General features: G+C 40.4%; 2 protein-coding genes across 3 annotated transcripts; one reads left to right on the forward strand and one right to left on the reverse strand.

Annotated features, from left to right (window-relative positions):
- Positions 1 to 576: 576 nt before the first annotated feature.
- Positions 577 to 7,357, forward strand: LOC130197171 (natterin-3-like). Of its 2 annotated transcripts, none has more exons than XM_056419714.1 (2): positions 577 to 4,147; positions 4,608 to 7,357. In XM_056419714.1, the coding sequence occupies exons 1-2, from the start codon at positions 4,066 to 4,068 to the stop codon at positions 5,714 to 5,716; spliced, it is 1,191 nt and encodes a 396-aa protein (XP_056275689.1). In that variant the 5' UTR covers positions 577 to 4,065; the 3' UTR covers positions 5,717 to 7,357. The 2 variants fall into 2 exon arrangements, with proteins under 2 accessions (XP_056275689.1, XP_056275690.1); XM_056419715.1 differs by having other exon boundaries at positions 577 to 1,178.
- Positions 7,358 to 7,444: 87 nt separating this feature from the next.
- Positions 7,445 to 12,237, reverse strand: LOC130197172 (natterin-3-like). Its single transcript, XM_056419716.1, has 3 exons — positions 11,590 to 12,237; positions 10,386 to 10,431; positions 7,445 to 8,721 (listed from the first exon to the last, which is right to left on the reverse strand). Exons 1-3 carry the CDS (start codon positions 11,590 to 11,592, stop codon positions 7,625 to 7,627), a joined length of 1,146 nt encoding a protein of 381 aa, XP_056275691.1. The 5' UTR covers positions 11,593 to 12,237; the 3' UTR covers positions 7,445 to 7,624.
- Positions 12,238 to 17,175: the final 4,938 nt, after the last annotated feature.

The following is a 17,175-nucleotide window of genomic DNA, read 5'->3' on the forward strand; positions in this document are numbered from 1 at the left end:
GAAAGAGAGAAAGACGGGAGTGTATGTTTTATTAATTTGTGGTTAAGTGCCATTGAGAGCTGCAGAGTGAAACCATCTCAGTGTCCTGTTAACCTCCAACATGGCCGACACATGATACTTTTATTACATTGAAAAGACCAGAATGTTGCGCAATAACATTAAAATGGCTGAAATTATTAATTTGTTATGTGATTTTTTGTTGTTGTATTTTATCTCTAATGAATTCATTTAAATTAAAGGCTTCAAAATCTAGAATTTTTGTATGTAAATCATGGAAAATGTTTTAGATAAAAACATCGTGATTGAATCATTCATTGATACTTTTTTACATTTTGAAAATGTGCCCTATGCAAAACACAAAATATTTAAATATATATTTATTTATTTTTATTTATAAAATGAATATAAAAATCTAAATCTATATATTTTCATTTATATATGTATTTATATATATTATAAATGTATATGTATAAACATATATGTATTTATATATATATATATACGTACAATCATTTATACATATATATATACGTAGAAATGATTGTACGTATATATATACGTACGTACAATCAATTTTAAAGGATTTATTAAGTGAAAAGACTGAATCCAACCTTTTTAAGTCCAAACGCTCACGTGGAGCTTTTCAGTGTGTTGCTGCCCCCTGTTGGCGGTAGGTGTAATGGTCCTCATGACAACGTGCCAACTAATACAAGCTGCTTCATGCCATTAGGTAACTTTACAGATTTTCTTACTAACTATTTTAGGCACCACTATTTGACCCAAAACATGTTCACTGGATGTTTTAACTTTTTTTCTTCCCAACATGAAGAATGTTCAAATCTATCTAATAGTTTTTCATCCAGGAATTTTATAGTCTGAATATAAATAGAAAACGTGGATCGTGACATCATATAATTGAAAAGTAATGCTAAATATGCTCATACACGCCCGAGGAAAGCAGTAGTTTGAGATGAGCTGATCCAACGTGATCCGACATGAAGACCAAAACACAACCTCACGTATCAGATCGAATCAGGCTGCAGGAATCATGAGGCGGGCGAGTCCTAACAGAGGAAAACTCTCAGAAGCAGGTCATCATTCTCAGATTCTTCAGCTCGGTTGAAGTCGATCCGCTGCCGGTCGGACTTTAACCCCTCGGCCTGACGTTATTGGAACAAGTAAGTAAACATGGACTTTTGGTATGACTACCAACACATCGTAACAGTTCAGACAGAAACTGAGTGGAATCATCGATGCTCAAACAGCTTGATTTCTCAAAGATCTGGTTATCACTAAACTATTTAGTCTCTAATGCTAAAAGCTGCATAGAGTATATCACATTGTACGCTTTTAATTTGTTCTCATAAGACGTGGAGTTTCTCCTCTTGAGAAGCGACTCAAAAGCAACAAGTCTCAAAAGTTGTACACAGTCTAAAAATGGCAAGGGCGTAAATATGGGCGTGTAGAGTGCAGGAACAACAACGGGACTGTGTACACTTTCAGACACTTGCAGCTTTAGCACATGAAGCATTGACTTCTATGCAACCAGAGGAGTCACCCCTGGTGGTCAGGAGAGATAATGCAGCTTTAAAACATGAAGCATAGACTTCTATACAACCAGATGAGTCGCCCCCTGGTGGTCAGGAGAGAGAATGCAGCTTCAACACATGAAGCATTGACTTCTATGCAACCAGAGGAGTCACCCCTGGTGGTCAGGAGAGATAATGCAGCTTTAAAACATGAAGCATAGACTTCTATACAACCAGATGAGTTGCCCCCTGGTGGTCAGTCGAGAGAATGCAGCTTTAACACATGAAGCATAGACTTCTATACAACCAGAGGAGTCGCCCCCTCGTTGTCAGGAGAGATAATGCAGCTTTAACACATGAAGCATAGACTTCTATACAACCAGTGGAGTCACCCCCTGGTGGTCAGGAGAGAGAACGCAGCTTTAACACATGAAACATAGACCTCTATACAACCAGAGTAGTTGCCCCCAGAATCCTTATTCAGGGCTCCAGACTGCGACCAAATGGTCGCATTTTGCGCCTACAATTAGACACAGTGCGAGTAAATTTTTCATCAACTCGCGCATGCGCGACCAGTAAATTAGCAGATTTTTTTATTTTTATTATTAAATATTTTTGTTGCTGACAAACTTGTTCTACACTTCAGCCCACTATAGTTAGCGGTAATGCCTGAATGACTGGTTTGCTAACCGACATTAACTCCAGAAGAAGAAAGGAGACGAAAACCGAAGAAGAAGGCTGGCCTGTGTGTGAGAGCGGGGGGGGGGGGGGGGGACCACGGTTATAGGCTAATGCACAGGTGTCAAACACAAGGCCCGTGGGCCGAATCCGGCCCGCCGCATCATTTTCTGTGGCCCCTGACGGCTTGAAAGACACGTGATCCCCTTTTCTTTAAGAAATGGAAGAATAATTGCCCGTGCTTTTATTTTGAAGGTTTCAAATTAAATGGATTTATGTTGTAATATTAGAGACATTTTCTTATGTACAATATTTTTACCCTCAAATAAACAATAATCAAATGCAAAGAGAGATATTTAACAATATGTTCGAGGAGTTTATAAAGTGTTTCCGGCCCTTTAAGAGGGCGGCCATGATGCTGATGTGGCCCACGGTGAAAATTAGTTTGACACCTCTGGGCTAATGTGTGAAAAGAGGCGCATCGCAACGGAGGGCTGCAGAGTGAGAGGTCCACGAGGGGATCCTCACCACCGAGCGGCGTCCCCGTCCCCCGAGTTGAATCTCTGGGTCAACTCAGCCGACTCTCACATGTCTGCCCCTATAGACTGATGCTCACGGTAAACGCATTCGATCAGGAGCGCGCGAGGGTTTTGATAAAGTTAGCGGAAGGATTTAAGTGACAACATCCGGTTTTGCAAAGTTAGCGGAAAGAACCACGTGAAACAACATCCGTTTTTCAAAATAAGATGTCGACAAATCATACACGAACATATAAAAGTAAACAATGAACTGATTTTGTATCTTTATAGATCGTTTCTGAGATTTAGCTTAAATTATGCTAACATTAAAACATTTTTACTGGACCAAGGAAGAGTTTATAAAAATTAGTCAGTCTATTGTATGTTAAGAAAAGTCCTGTATATAGATTTCCCCAAGAGTTCCAGGAAATGAATAATGCAGATGTGTTCCATACATATCTGAAATCCCCTACAATAGCAATCAAACAATTTTAATATTTCAATTAGGACATTTTTCAAAGTAAAAGTCCTAAATGTTTAAAGAAATCGGTAATTTATTTAATGTTTGAGTTGCTTTATATATGTATTTCCTCATAGTCCTCATAGCAATAATGCTACACAATAAATAGAATGCTTCAATCAACACCGTGATCGGTGATCGGTATTATCGGATCGGAAGATACTGATTTCGGTGATCGGTGATCGGTATTATCGGTGATCGGCAGATACTGATTTCAGTGATCGGTGATCGGCACCAAAAACCTGATCGGTGCATCTCTAGAAACCAATAAATGTTTTGATTGGCCACATCGAAGTGCAACATGCACATGCTCAAGGTATGTTTTCTCTTAAAATATGTTTAAACTCAATACAGTAACTTCTGAAGAGTTCTCTGTTGTGAATGTTTTGCAGTTCATGAAGGCAAACAGGCATAAGATTGTATATTGTCAAATTATTTATCAGTAATACAGTAAAAATGATGGGGAAACTTTGCAAGTCGATTTATAGTGTGCGCCCCTAAATTTTCTGCTTGCGCCCCTAACATTTTAAGTTAGGGGCCACTGTGCTCCTAGTAAAAAAAGTTAGTCTGGAGCCCTGTTATTGGCAGGTGAAGGAATGGGAGACAGCCAACAGGAAATATGTCAGTGCCAAGATTTCAGTTCACATCATAGTCAAGCAAAAACAAGAAGCACATCACATATGCAAACAGGAAACTTTACATTACTGCACGAAAGTGTGTGGGAAATGGCTGATAATATACTGCATTGTTATTACTAAAGGATGTAATGGTGTAATAAATACATATGTATTAATAGTTTTGGCTTCTATTCTGTCTCCAGATGAAGCTGTCGGTGTTGTTGCTGCTGGTCCTGCCGGCTCTGTCTGCAGCCGCTCTTCAGGAGAACTCACAGTTCAAAAATTGTATTTCTTTGAAGTTTCTTCATCAAGAACAAACGTATACATGTGTATTACTTATTGAAAAAATCTAGACTGGGAAAGCCTGCTTAACAAGTTTTTTAGCTCTACGGTGACATATTTTTTAGAAAGACGATCAAGACTAATGACATCAGACTGATGACACAAATGTCTTAAAACTTACATTCTCTCTGACCACCAGGGGTCGACTCCTCTGGTTGTACAGAAGTATATGCTTCATGTGTTAAAGCTGCATTCTCTCTACTGACCACCAGAGGGTGACTCTTTTCATCACCAATGTGTCATAATGTGTCAAACAATAACCAAAAGACAATGAACTCTCCAACGTTAATAATTGATTGTGGTCCATATGTAACATTTAAATAGTAACGATTTGTATACAGCTGACCGATGACACTTAACACACTGCGCATGGGCCCTATTCCCTCTCTTTTTTTATACCCAGTCTCCATACAGGAACTGGCGCCATGGGACAGGACGCCTTACATCACCTCCAACACAACGATGGTAACTCATCGATTCCGTCCATCTTCTCGTATGTCGAGACGAAGGAGGAGACAGGCTGAAGCCTCCACCTTGTTTGACGGTAGTCAAAACCTGAAGTGGGTGATGTGGGACGGCTCTCTACCCGATGGAGTCGTTTCCATTCAAAACAACTACGCGGACCGCGTGGACTACATCTGCAAGTACAAGTGCGAAGCCGGTTTCTACAACCCCAGCCAGGGTAGTTACTGCAACTACCCCTATGGTAACAAAGAGTACGCAGCCTTCCAGTTTGAGGTCTTGGTGAACAGAGACCACTTTGAATTACTGGAGTGGAAGGACGGCTCCGGTGGGTCGGTGCCCGGACACTCAGTCAAAACGTGTTCCCACGAGTACGTATATGTCGGAAAGAATAAATACGGTCTTGGGAAGGTCCATACTAAGCACAAGGCGTTCTTCCTTCCCTGGAAAGGTTCGGAGTATTACTACAAGTCCTACATGGTCCTGACCTTTGACAGAGATGTAGTCAGCGAGGAAATCTCTGACATCAAATACAACACCGGTACAAGTGTGTTTAAGTATCCCCCAGACGCCTTGTTTACCACTAAAGTCATCAACAACGAGTGCACTCCAGTCATGAAGACGCCCACTCTATCAATGATGTCTGGGAGAGAGAGCCAGTGGGACATCAGCGGTTCCATCAGGGTTGGAATCGCCACGACCTTCAAAGGGGGAATCCCAAACATCATTTCTGGAGAAATTGAGGTCAGCTCCGATGTGTCCTTCACATTCTCAGGAGGACAAACTAAGAAAGAGGAGTTCTCCTTCACTATCCATTTGCAGGTCATGGTCCCACCAAATCATTACTGCAATGTCCAAATGGTGATGCATAAGTACAAGGCCGATATCTCTTTCACCGCACGCCTGAGTCGCCGATACAGAAACGGGAAGATCTCTGAGACGTACGTCACCGGGACATGTCACGGCGTCGATAATCGAGATGTTATGGCTTTGGTGGAGCGATGTAGACTCGTTCCCGATGCCGAGCCGTGTCCCGCCAGGAGTCGGTAAGGCGGTTCAGTGTTGAGCTTTTTATAAAATCACAAACCATCAGGACCCAATTCACATTCTCGGCTACTTGTACTCTTATTTCCATATCACTGTATACATCTTGAACAGGTAAACCAGCCATGATAAAAAGATATACTTACTTTCTTTCATGCGTGTGTTGTTGAAAAGTCATTGATATGCATTTTAGGTGGGGTTTTTTCCTACGCATGTTTTTTTTGGACATACTTGCTGGCTTTTCATAGAAAGAGTGATAGTCGCTCTGGTATTCGCTCTGATAGTCGCTCTGGTATTCGCTCTGATAGTCGCTCTGATAGTCGCTCTATTAGTCACTCTATTAGTCACTCTATTAGTCGCTCTGCTAAGCGCTCTGGTGGTCGCTCTGGTGGTCGCTCTTGTGATCGCCCGTGTGGTCGCTCTGTTGGTGGCTCTTGTGGTCGCTCTGGTAGTCGCTCTGGTGGTCGCTCTTGTGATCGCCATTGTGGTGACTCTTGTAGTCGCTCTTGTAGTCACTCTGGTAGTTGATCTGTTTTTCGATCTGTTAGTCTCTCTGGTCGTAGAGGATAAAATGTGTGCACAATGTTTTACAAAGTGTTGTGTGATCACTACATATCCGCCTTCAAGGTACCATGTGCGTTGTGTTTTCTGGTTACTGTTGATATGATGTACTAAGTTCCTTGGTAAGAAGTACGATAAGAACTCTTGTTGGCATTGTGACGGCAATACTCTTTTCTTCTCAGTGTTTCCCATGTTGTATTCTTCATTTTTTTCCTAATCATTTAGTAATGAATCAATGAATACTAATTGTTCTATATTTTTAAGGTGACAGACCTTTTTGGATTGGTTGGCAGGGAATAATGTTGAGTTAAAAACCATGATGTACGATAACTCAGGTCTATTTATGTTTAGTTTCTGTCTGCAACTAAAATACCAAATACAGTGTGGACTGCAAATCTATGCAGTCAGGTATCTAGATAATCATTAACAGTTAATTCTCTTTATGTGCATCTTAAAATGCAACAAAATGCTACAAAACTGCTACAAAATGCTACAGTAGTTCAATCAGGAGAGAATTTAACAATAATATATCACACATACATAACATTAGAACAGTGCAAGGTCTTTGGCCATTTAGACTAATACATAGAGACAATGAATGAAAAGGAGTTTAGAGTCTTCCTGACTATGAAAGGAATCCAGGTACCTTTGTCTTCCAGTCCAGTTTGCTACTTACAAGACTTTCAAATAATTGTATTGGTATTTATTCATCTCTTAACCGGTATTTATTCATCTCTTAACCCTTATTCTGGATAATCCCATCGACATTTTGAATTTATTTGACAAAGTTAAACCAATGTACATTCAAGCAAACTTGCATAGCCTTCGGTATCTCGCCTGAGGACCCTTTTAAGGGGCGGCTTTAGCTCAGTGGGGTAAGAGGGCCGTCCTGCAACCGCAGGGTTGTGGGTTCGATCCCCGCTCTCCCCATTAGTTGCAAGTCGAAGTGTCCTTGAGCAAGGCACTGAACCCCCAGTTGCTTCCCGGGCGCTTCACCGCAGCCCACTGCTCCTTAATAACTAAGGATGGGTTAAATGCAGAGAACTAATTTCCCCTTGGGGATTAATAAAAGTGTATATTCTTATATTCTTATATTCACCAATGCGGAGGAGCTGGGGATCAAACCACCGATCTTCTGATTAAATGTAACGACGCTTCCTACTTGATGGGATATTAAGTTTGCACGTCAATTTATTTTACATTATCAACTAAATACAAATGTTTCTTGGCTTGCAGCTGCACCGGTCAATTAGTGGGAACGAGCCCAGCCCAGCCCATGACAGATACATTGTTTGGGTATCAAACATGCAATTTATCAGGTATAAATCAGATGTATTTCCTTCCATCACTCTTTCAGGGACAGGGCGTGGGATCAGGTACAGGTTCACAGCGATCCATCACAGCTAGGATTTCTCCCATCTGGACACCTTTATATGTGCCAGAGATGGACGTCCATGTGGTCTTCCCGTTGCTGTAGGTGCGGCTGAGGCGTGCGGTGTAAGGGATTTCTGCCCCGTACTTAAACCCCACCATACTGATGCCACAGGACATGTTTGGTGGGACTTTGCACTCAACAGTAACAGTGTGGGTGGTGGACTCGATATAAGTGGTCCCCTTGGTGAACTCGAGGGTCGTCTCCTCGCTAAACCCGATTCCCGCGGAACCAATTATGGGTATTCCGGCGGTGATGCTGGTGTCGATGCCCATTGTGATAGAAAAGCTGGTGTCCCACCTTTGCTCCACTTGGTATGTCTTTGAGAGGGTTGCTGTCCCCGTCACCGTCTGACACTGGTAGTTGGTGATGGCAGACTTGCGCATGGTCTCTGGAGGATACTCAATGGGTTTAACCCCATCAGTCTTATACTGGACTTCAGACAAGTGCTCACTGTTTATATCTTTGTTTAAGGTCAGGACCTGGTAGTACCTGTACCAATACTCGGAACCTTCCCAGGGAAGGTAGAACACCTTATCGTTGACATCCACCTTTCCAAGACCGTACTCGTTCATCCCAACGTACACTTCTTTGGAGCAGGTCTTGATGGAGTTCGGAGGCACTGAACCGTAAGAGCCGTCCTTCCATTCCATGAACTCAAAGTTATCCTTGTTCACGAGGATCTCAAATGGCCATAAAAAGCTAGTGTACTCTTTCCCTCCAAGGGAGTAGTGGCAGTAAGGGTCTACGTTGGAGCTGTAGAAGCCGGCGTTGCACCAGAACTGGCAAACGTAGTCGATGCGTCCGACATATTTGTTGAAGATTGAGATCGCTCCGTTGGGGGCGGAGCGGTTAAAGACCCGCCACTCCAGGTTGGTTTGATTTATGTCGAGCGAGTCCAAAGAATACTGGTCGAGCGAGTTCTTTATCGCCACGGGAGTTGGAAGGGTTTGATTTGTAGATCTTTTAGCGGTGATATTAGGAACCCTGCCCCCCAGACCTGGGTCCAGCAAGAGGACTGTGTACAAGCAGGAAAGAAAGTTACATAAATGAGGCCATTCAGAAAGTAAAGATTCTAAAGCCGCGTTCACACTAAAAGCTTGCGTGAGTTTACCTCGCTTGACCGTTTGTCGCTTTTCGCTTTACTCTCGCCTTGAAGGGGGCGGAGCTTATCTCTGTGGCTTTACTCCATTGAAACAGTTATCATTTCCTTCATCCACCATGAAGAACTAACCACTAGTTCTGCTTTATACTTGTTGAGGACATTCCACAAAGTCTGAGCATGTAACGCTCTCGTCTTTGGGTTCATAACATCAAAATATATATATATGGGTAGTTGACATATAAGGGTGAAACAGTATTTTTTAAAATAATGTTCTAATGAGGATTTTAGTTGTATGAAATTATAATGTTCAAATGCTGAATTTTTCTAAACTGCTAGTGTTCCGTTGATTTTTTGTATAATTTCATTATTTCTGAAGCTTTTCTGATACAATTTGTCCTGCGGTGTGACATGTCACTATGACAAACATTTAGATATTTTACTATTATTGATTTCAAGTACAAATAAGGTATGTTTAACGTTTAAAAAGTACTCTCTCAGAATGTTCATTAAAATTCTGCATATGATTATTTTTCACAGCTGTTTTTTTATTTGATTATTCACTTGGAATTCTCATGTTTAATTTAAGAAAAATATTTTTTACAAATTTTGAGCTACAGCTGTCACACTACAGGACTCTCAGAAAATGACACATTCATTGTCTGACAGAAACAGTGACATTTATGAAATTAATCAGAGGTAAACACTCATCTTTCAACCTTTACTGTTCATTCCAACATCTGGGGGACTTCCTGGTAGGCGGGGTTGACTCAGGACCCCTATAGTTGTCCATGTAACTGCCGTTTAAAAATCTGATTTTCCATGTCACGCCACAGGACAGCATTTGTGTTACGAAAGTTATTTTGCTGTAAATACTAATTTACTAGTTTTGCGCATATTAAAACCTAATATCAATAATGTAAATATATACAATATAATGGCAAGGCAGTTATTAGCTGCTCCAGATATTTCTGGTTTATTTTGTTCATGGGTAAGTTTAATGCTTCACCTTTGTTACGGTCACACCGCAGGACATTTTGCGTATTCACCTTAAAATAGAATCAAAACATAACAGATATTTCATACAAAATCATACGTTTAAAACAAAGTACCATAATATGCTTCACAACCATGTGTTGTTTAAGTGGTAAAATGCATCTCAATAAACATTCACACTTAATTACAGAAAAGTCATGTGTCATGTCATCCACCCATATATATAAATATATGTATACATGACATCACCCGTAGGCTCACACAGCTCAGTGTCTTCCACCTCTATGTCTGAATGTCTCTTCCAGCTCCACTCCAGCAGCAGTTAGATTCACCAATGGCGGAGTAGCTCAACGCTGATTGGCTTTCACAACACTGCGTCGGGCGAATTTTTCGCCACAGTTGAAATATTTCAACTGACGGCGAATATTCGTGACACGCAATTTGCGTCAATAGCGGAAGAAAATTCACGTCTATTGCAACGACTCGCGTCCGTACGTTGACTTTGCTTCATGGAATCTACTCGCGTGAACAATTCGCAACGCTTTTGGTGTGAACGCAGCTTTAGTGATGCTTGTTCAGTTTACCTGAGTCAGTGCACAGAGCCAGCAGCAGCAACACGGACAGCTTCATCTGCAGATGAAACAAAGGACATTAAACCCACAAGAAAATATCCTTCATGGTCGAAACATCATTTGTTTACAGCAAGAGTTTAAAAGTGACTTTTATGAAGATAAAGCAGAGAGAAAAACAAGACTTTGATCATTTGTATCTCGTACGTTCGTGAATATGAGAACACATTTTAAGTGTGGATATTACACTTTTTAATTCGGCGAGTGGTTGTGTAACAGATGTAAACTAGAATGGGCACTCGATAGAGCGCATATCTTCGCATATCACAAGATTGGGCATTGAATTATGAACATTTTGGCATTAGTTGCATGCCAATTGGACAAAATGTATCGTGCTATGGTAAAAAAAGATGTTGACCTTTCTATGACCTTGACCTTTGACCCGATTGATCCCAAAATCTAATCAAATGGTCCCCGGATAATAACCAATCATCCCACCAAATTTCATGCGATTCAAGAAGATTTTGACCTGTTCATGACCTTTGACCTTGAACTTTGACCCGATCGATCCCAAAATCTAATCAACTGGTCCCCGGATAATAACCAATCATCCCACCAAATTTCATGCGATTCGGTTCAATACTTTTTGAGTTTTGCGAATAACACACATACAAATAAATAAATAAATACACGGCGATCAAAACATAACCTTCCGCATTTTCAATGCGAAGGTAAACAGGGCATGGAAGAAGTCGACTCAGATGATGGTTTTTCCGGCATTTATTCACAAACCGTATACTTTGACCGTCTAAATGACACACAACAACCGTGATCGTATTAGCGACCATTACCGCGTGTAACATAAACGGTTACATTTTTATAGAATACAACCAAAATAGTGCAACATCATTTTCCACTCAACTCACCCTCAGCAATATAGAATAATTGTGAGGGAAAGACGGGACTAAGGAGCAGGAAGTGCAAAAGAGATGGACCGCAATTTCCGCAGGAAACAGATTTTTAGAAATAACGCTAAATAAAAATAACTCATTAAAATAAAATTCACAAACACTCAACAGTATCATTGAATAATAAACAAAAATAAAATAGAATACATTGAAAATAAGAAATGACAAAGTGTATTTCTAACTCCATTACAGTTGTAAGTGTCGTAATAAATACTGAACATATTGAAATCAAATGTATGAGAAAGACTCACCATCAGATTTAGAAAGCAGCCCAACAGGTCCAGGCTTACGTAACCACTGGATCAAAAACATGCACTCTCACTTGGTCTGGACTTTGACTTTGACTGATACACATTGGGGTAGAAGGTTAATATCTATCTTTTATTTTATTTTAATGATTTTTATGAAGACTACTGAATATTAGTGTCAAGCCTGCATCATAATTAATATTATTGTTTCTAAAGCCATGAAAAATAGATAACAATTCCATTCTTTAGTTTCAATGATCTCTGTTTATAGAGAAGAGTTCAGCATCAGGAGCGCTCTGGTTTCCGGTTGGAGTCCCGATGTGTCGGCCAATATCCTTGGAGCAGGCTTTTGATTGATTGATAACTGGAAGTTAATATTTTATGCGTGAAATATGCTCGGGTTGATCAGACATTGCTGTATTTATAATATATTTTAAAACTATTTACAGAACACTCAGAAGTGAGCTTCACATCAATGTTATTGACCACAAGAGTTTACAGAACCCCGCTACACACTACTTTACACATTATATACTGTGGCAGCTGTCTCCAATTTGGCCTCGGCGGCAATCAGTCAGCAGCCGAGGCCGCCCTCATAAGAGCTCTCAGTTGAGAGTGGAGAGGAGAGTGAGCAGAGGCGCAGTGTGGCGGTCTGCTCTGTGTTGTGTGGAACACAATAAAATATGTTGTCAAACGGAACCTCTTTGGTCATGGCTGATTCTTGGTACTTTTGGGGGAAACCCACGGGTAACGGCGTGAGAGCTGCTACATTTACACACATATATATATATGTGTATATATGTTCCACTTTCGAGTAGCATCCTAAATTGAATCAACTCTCTGGGGTCTTAGGCCTGTTTTTCGATTTTGTATAATTTATTACATTTTCTTTTTAAATGCATTTCATACATTCCTGTGTGTTATAGTTATAGTTCATGAATGTCAGAACAATCTTATCTCTCTATATAATGACGCACCATTGTCTCCAGGCTCAGTGTCAAGAGGTCATGACTCATGTGGCCTCAAAGCTGAACAGTTGGGTTATTATAACAACTTTTCAAATCTCTTGTAAAATTCTGGGTAATATCTAAGCTATCCAACAGGGGGCAGTGAAGGATCACTAGTTGCTGACGACACAGCAGTTTAATAATGCTCAAACATAATATTAATACATGTATTAAGTTACATAACCAAAGTTTATCCACACACTTCAATTTGAATGTAGAAATACTTACAAATACTATATAATGTACCTCAATAACACATCTTACTCCTAGTAATGTTGGCATATATATATACAGTGCATCTGGAAAGTATTCACAGCGCTTCACTTTTTCCACATTTAGTTATGTTACAGCCTTATTCCAAAATGGATTAAATTAATTATTTTCCTCAACATTCTACACACAACAACCCATAATGAAAAAGTGAAAACTGTTTTTTGTAAATTTTTGCAAATCTGTTAAAAATAAAGAACGAAAACATAACATGTACATAAGTATTCACAGCCTTTGCCATGACACTCAAAATGTGGCTCAGGTGCATCCTGTTTCCACTGATCATCCTTGAGATGTTTGATTGGAGTCCACCTGTGCTAAATTCAGTTGATTGGACATGATTGAGAAAGGCACACACCTGTCTATATAAGGAATCACAGTTGACAGTGCATATCAGAGCATAAACCAAGCCATGAAGTTCAAGGAATTATCTATAGACCTCTGAGACAGAATTGTATCGAGGCACAGATCTGGCGAAGGGTACAGAAAGATTTCTGCAGCATTGAAAGTCCCAATGAGCACAGTGGCCTCCATCATCCAGACATGGAAGAAGTTTGGAACCACCAGGACTCTTCCTAGAGTTGGCCGCCCAGCCAGGCTGAGCGATCGGGGGAGAAGGGCCTTAGTCAGGGAGGTGACCAGGAACCCGATGGTCACTCTGACAGAGCTCCAGCGTTGTTCTATGAAGAGAGGAGAACCTTCCAGAAGGACAACCATCTCTGCAGCACTCCCTAAATCAGGCCTGTTTGGTAGAGTGGCCAGACGGAAGCCACTCCTCAGTAAAAAGCACATGACAGCCCGCCTAGAGTTTGCAAAAAAGCACCTGAAGGACTCTCAGACCATGAGAAACAAAATTCCCTGGTCTGATGAAACAAAGATTGAACTCTTTGGCTTCAATGCCAAGCGTCATGTCTGGAGGAAACCAGGCACTGCTCATCACCTGGCCAATACCATCCCTACAGTGAAGCATGGTGGTGGCAGCATCATGCTGTGGGGATGTCTTTCAGCGGGAGGAACTGGGAGACTAGTCAGGATTGAGGGAAAGATGAATGCAGCAATGTACAGAGACATCCTCGATGAAAACATGCTCCAAAGCACTCTGGACCTCAGACTGGGGCGACGGTTCATCTTCCAACAGGACAACGACCCGAAGCACACAGCCGAGATAACAAAGGAGTGGCTTGGGGACAACTCTGTGAATGTCCTTGAGTGGCCCAGCCAGAGCCCTGACTTGAACCCGATTGAAAATGGCTGTGCACCGACGCTCCCCATCCAACCTGATGGAACTTGACAGGTTCTGCAAAGAAGAATGGGAGAAACTGCCCAGAAATAGGTGTGCCACGCTTGTGGAATCATACCCAAGAAGACTTGAGGCTGTAATTGCTGCCAAAGGTGCTTCAACAAAGTATTGAGCAAAGGCTGTGAAAACTTATGTACATGTTATGTTTTCGTTCTTTATTTTTAATAAATGTGCAAAAATGTGCAAAAAACAGTTTTTACTTTGTCATTATGGGTTTTTGTGTGTAGAATGTTGAGGAAAATAATGAATTTAATCCATTTTGGAATAAGGCTGTAACATAACAAAATGTGGAAAAAATGAAGTGCTGTGAATACTTTCCGGATGCACTGTATATAAATATATATATATATTAGGGCTGTGAAACGATTACAAATTTTAATCGGGTTAATCACAGGTTTTTGTGGATTAATCATGATTAATCACATATTACCGATATTCTCGGTATATTTTGTGAGAACATAGAGATTTATGACAAAAGACGGATATATACATTTATACATTCTTCTATACAATGGTGCTGCAACTCAGCAGTTATTTAGCAGTTTTCTTCCATATGGAACATTAATACATCTTCATCCTAAACAGAATGTTTAACCCTCCTGTTACCTTTCGGGTCAATTTGACCCCATTCAATGTTTAATGTCGGTGTTCTTTGGGGTCAATTTGACCCCAGGCTGTTTTTCACTGTGTCAAACATATAAGAAATATCAACTTTTTATTTATTTAAAGGGCTATTTAGGTAGTCAACAAACAAACATAAAGTACCTCACACTTAAACTTGGGAAGCAATATTAATTCTAATAATTTTCTGGAGGTTTAATTGCTGGGGTCAAATTGACCCCGAGGGTAAAATATGTTAGTAAATGTAAAGGTAACAGGAGGGTTAAACAGAACATTTTCCTCTTGTTTGTCAACCATTAACTCCACCATGATACAATCTAAAGGCCTCTAGTCTTCCTCTAGCAGCTGCTGAGGCAAACTGACTGTGTGGGTTTTCTTCATGAACTGGGCCGTGATGAAAGGGACGGCGGGGACACCGCTGCAAAGCTGAAACCTCACCGGCCCGGACAGGTGGACAGATTGACAAGTGACTTTTTTTTTGCTCGGTCCCGATGCGCTCGCACGGAGCTCCGTGGTGCGCGAGACGGAGATCGATAAGTGTTAACGCAACGCGAAGAGACAGAAATGACATGCTGCTGTGGAGATACGATCAACAACAGACGTTTAGTTTAATAAAAGAACAAAGACGTGCTCTAGAGAACATGTCAGGGGGGGGGGCAATCTTTTTAATGTCATGCGATCTACCAACACTACGCCGCGATCGACTGGCAGGTCGCGATCGACGTGTTGAGCCCCTGATCTACAGGAAGTAAAAGTCGTAACAAGGTTTCCGGAGGTGAACCTGCGGAAGGATCATTACCGATGAACAGACCGTCTGCATGAGAGCGGACAGAGTTCAGATTGAAGTGGTGTATTGGAAGCTCATTTTGCAAGTGACTTTTTTTTCGTCCCGACGACCAACAACAGACGGATTGGAAGCTCATTCTGCGCATGCGTTAAATGCGTTAAAAAAAAAACACTAGTTAAACCTGTAATTGAATTAACTTGAGTTAACGCGTTATTTTTCACAGCACTAATATATATATAATGTACCTAAATACTACATCTTACTAGTGGTAATGTTGACATATATGTATACACACAGTGCAAAGCATGAGCAAGGTGATAATAAATCTTTATTATCGTCCCGTGAGGAGATTTTTGATTTCTCAAAGTTTATTAGTTGTTGTCTGAAACCCTGAAGGTCGTCAACACGGGATGACAGCTTGGAGGACTATACGTCTTATCGCCGTGTTTTTATTTTCTTCACGTTAATAATCCTGAATCTTATCATATGACGGGTGGTGAGATCAGCACAAAACACAATGGCTGTAATTAGTAGATAATAAACTTCTGCAGATGTTATTTCCATCCACTTCATCTGGTTAAAGCAAGACACTAAAAGGCAAAATCATAATTATTTTTCTCATTTTGGTCTTCTTGTCAGACCAGTGGAAAGAAAACACATTATATAAACATTTAGATGGTCATTATTATCTTTTTTCTGAAGGTACATTATGAACATTTTATGATTAAAAACATGGAGGATTGTTGTGTAATTATGTCAACAAATTGAAACAATCATTTTGAAGCTGGCTTTATCCAATGTTAAGATAATAATTAAAAAAGACAATGCCTAATTTGCATGCAGAATATGAACATATATTTTCACAAAACCTAATGTAACTCTTAATGTAAGTTTTAAGGTGATATCTGTGAGTTATATCCTTCGATGCCGAAACCTCAACCATCCGCATAAGTTTTGCAACTCAAGCATTCTGATTGGTCGAGAGTGAGTCACAGAATGTACTGTAAACCTGTTGACATCTATCTGAGCGTTCCATATCACTGCACACTCAAAATAACGATAAGGTTAGGTAGATTTTACGCGACCGGTAATTCTCATTTCAAGCATCAACATTTTGTGTAATATTGGATATTTTGGGGGGAATGACTAATAAAGATATACAAACTACATGATAAAGGTTATCAACAGCCTCATTTTAGTCCATCGAGTCTCAAGTCACTCGGAACTTTAGTTTATTGAGTTCAAACTGCTATTTAGCTAACGTTTATTCACCTTACGTTGGTATACTGAATGCCTACGAAGTATTTATGATTGATTTAGAATATTTAGACCTAATGTTTAAATTATATATCACTTTATTGAAAGTGTGCCATTGTAATTTTTGTTATGTTAATGGTAACTTGTGAATGAATGAGATATAGCTAGGTTAACAAACGTGATGTTCCGAAGATGTGATACGGGGGCTATTTTCTCTCGGCTACTGAAATGCGACACACAACGTGGCTACAACTATTTTGTGCAGCTTAATATTTACTTACTATTTATAATGTCGCAAGCAACCGTATTATAAAAGACAGTACTGTATCGTCAATAATGTGTTACTG

This window comes from Pseudoliparis swirei, chromosome 7 (genome assembly GCF_029220125.1).
Source record: "Pseudoliparis swirei isolate HS2019 ecotype Mariana Trench chromosome 7, NWPU_hadal_v1, whole genome shotgun sequence".
Classification (NCBI taxonomy): Eukaryota; Metazoa; Chordata; class Actinopteri; order Perciformes; family Liparidae; genus Pseudoliparis; species Pseudoliparis swirei.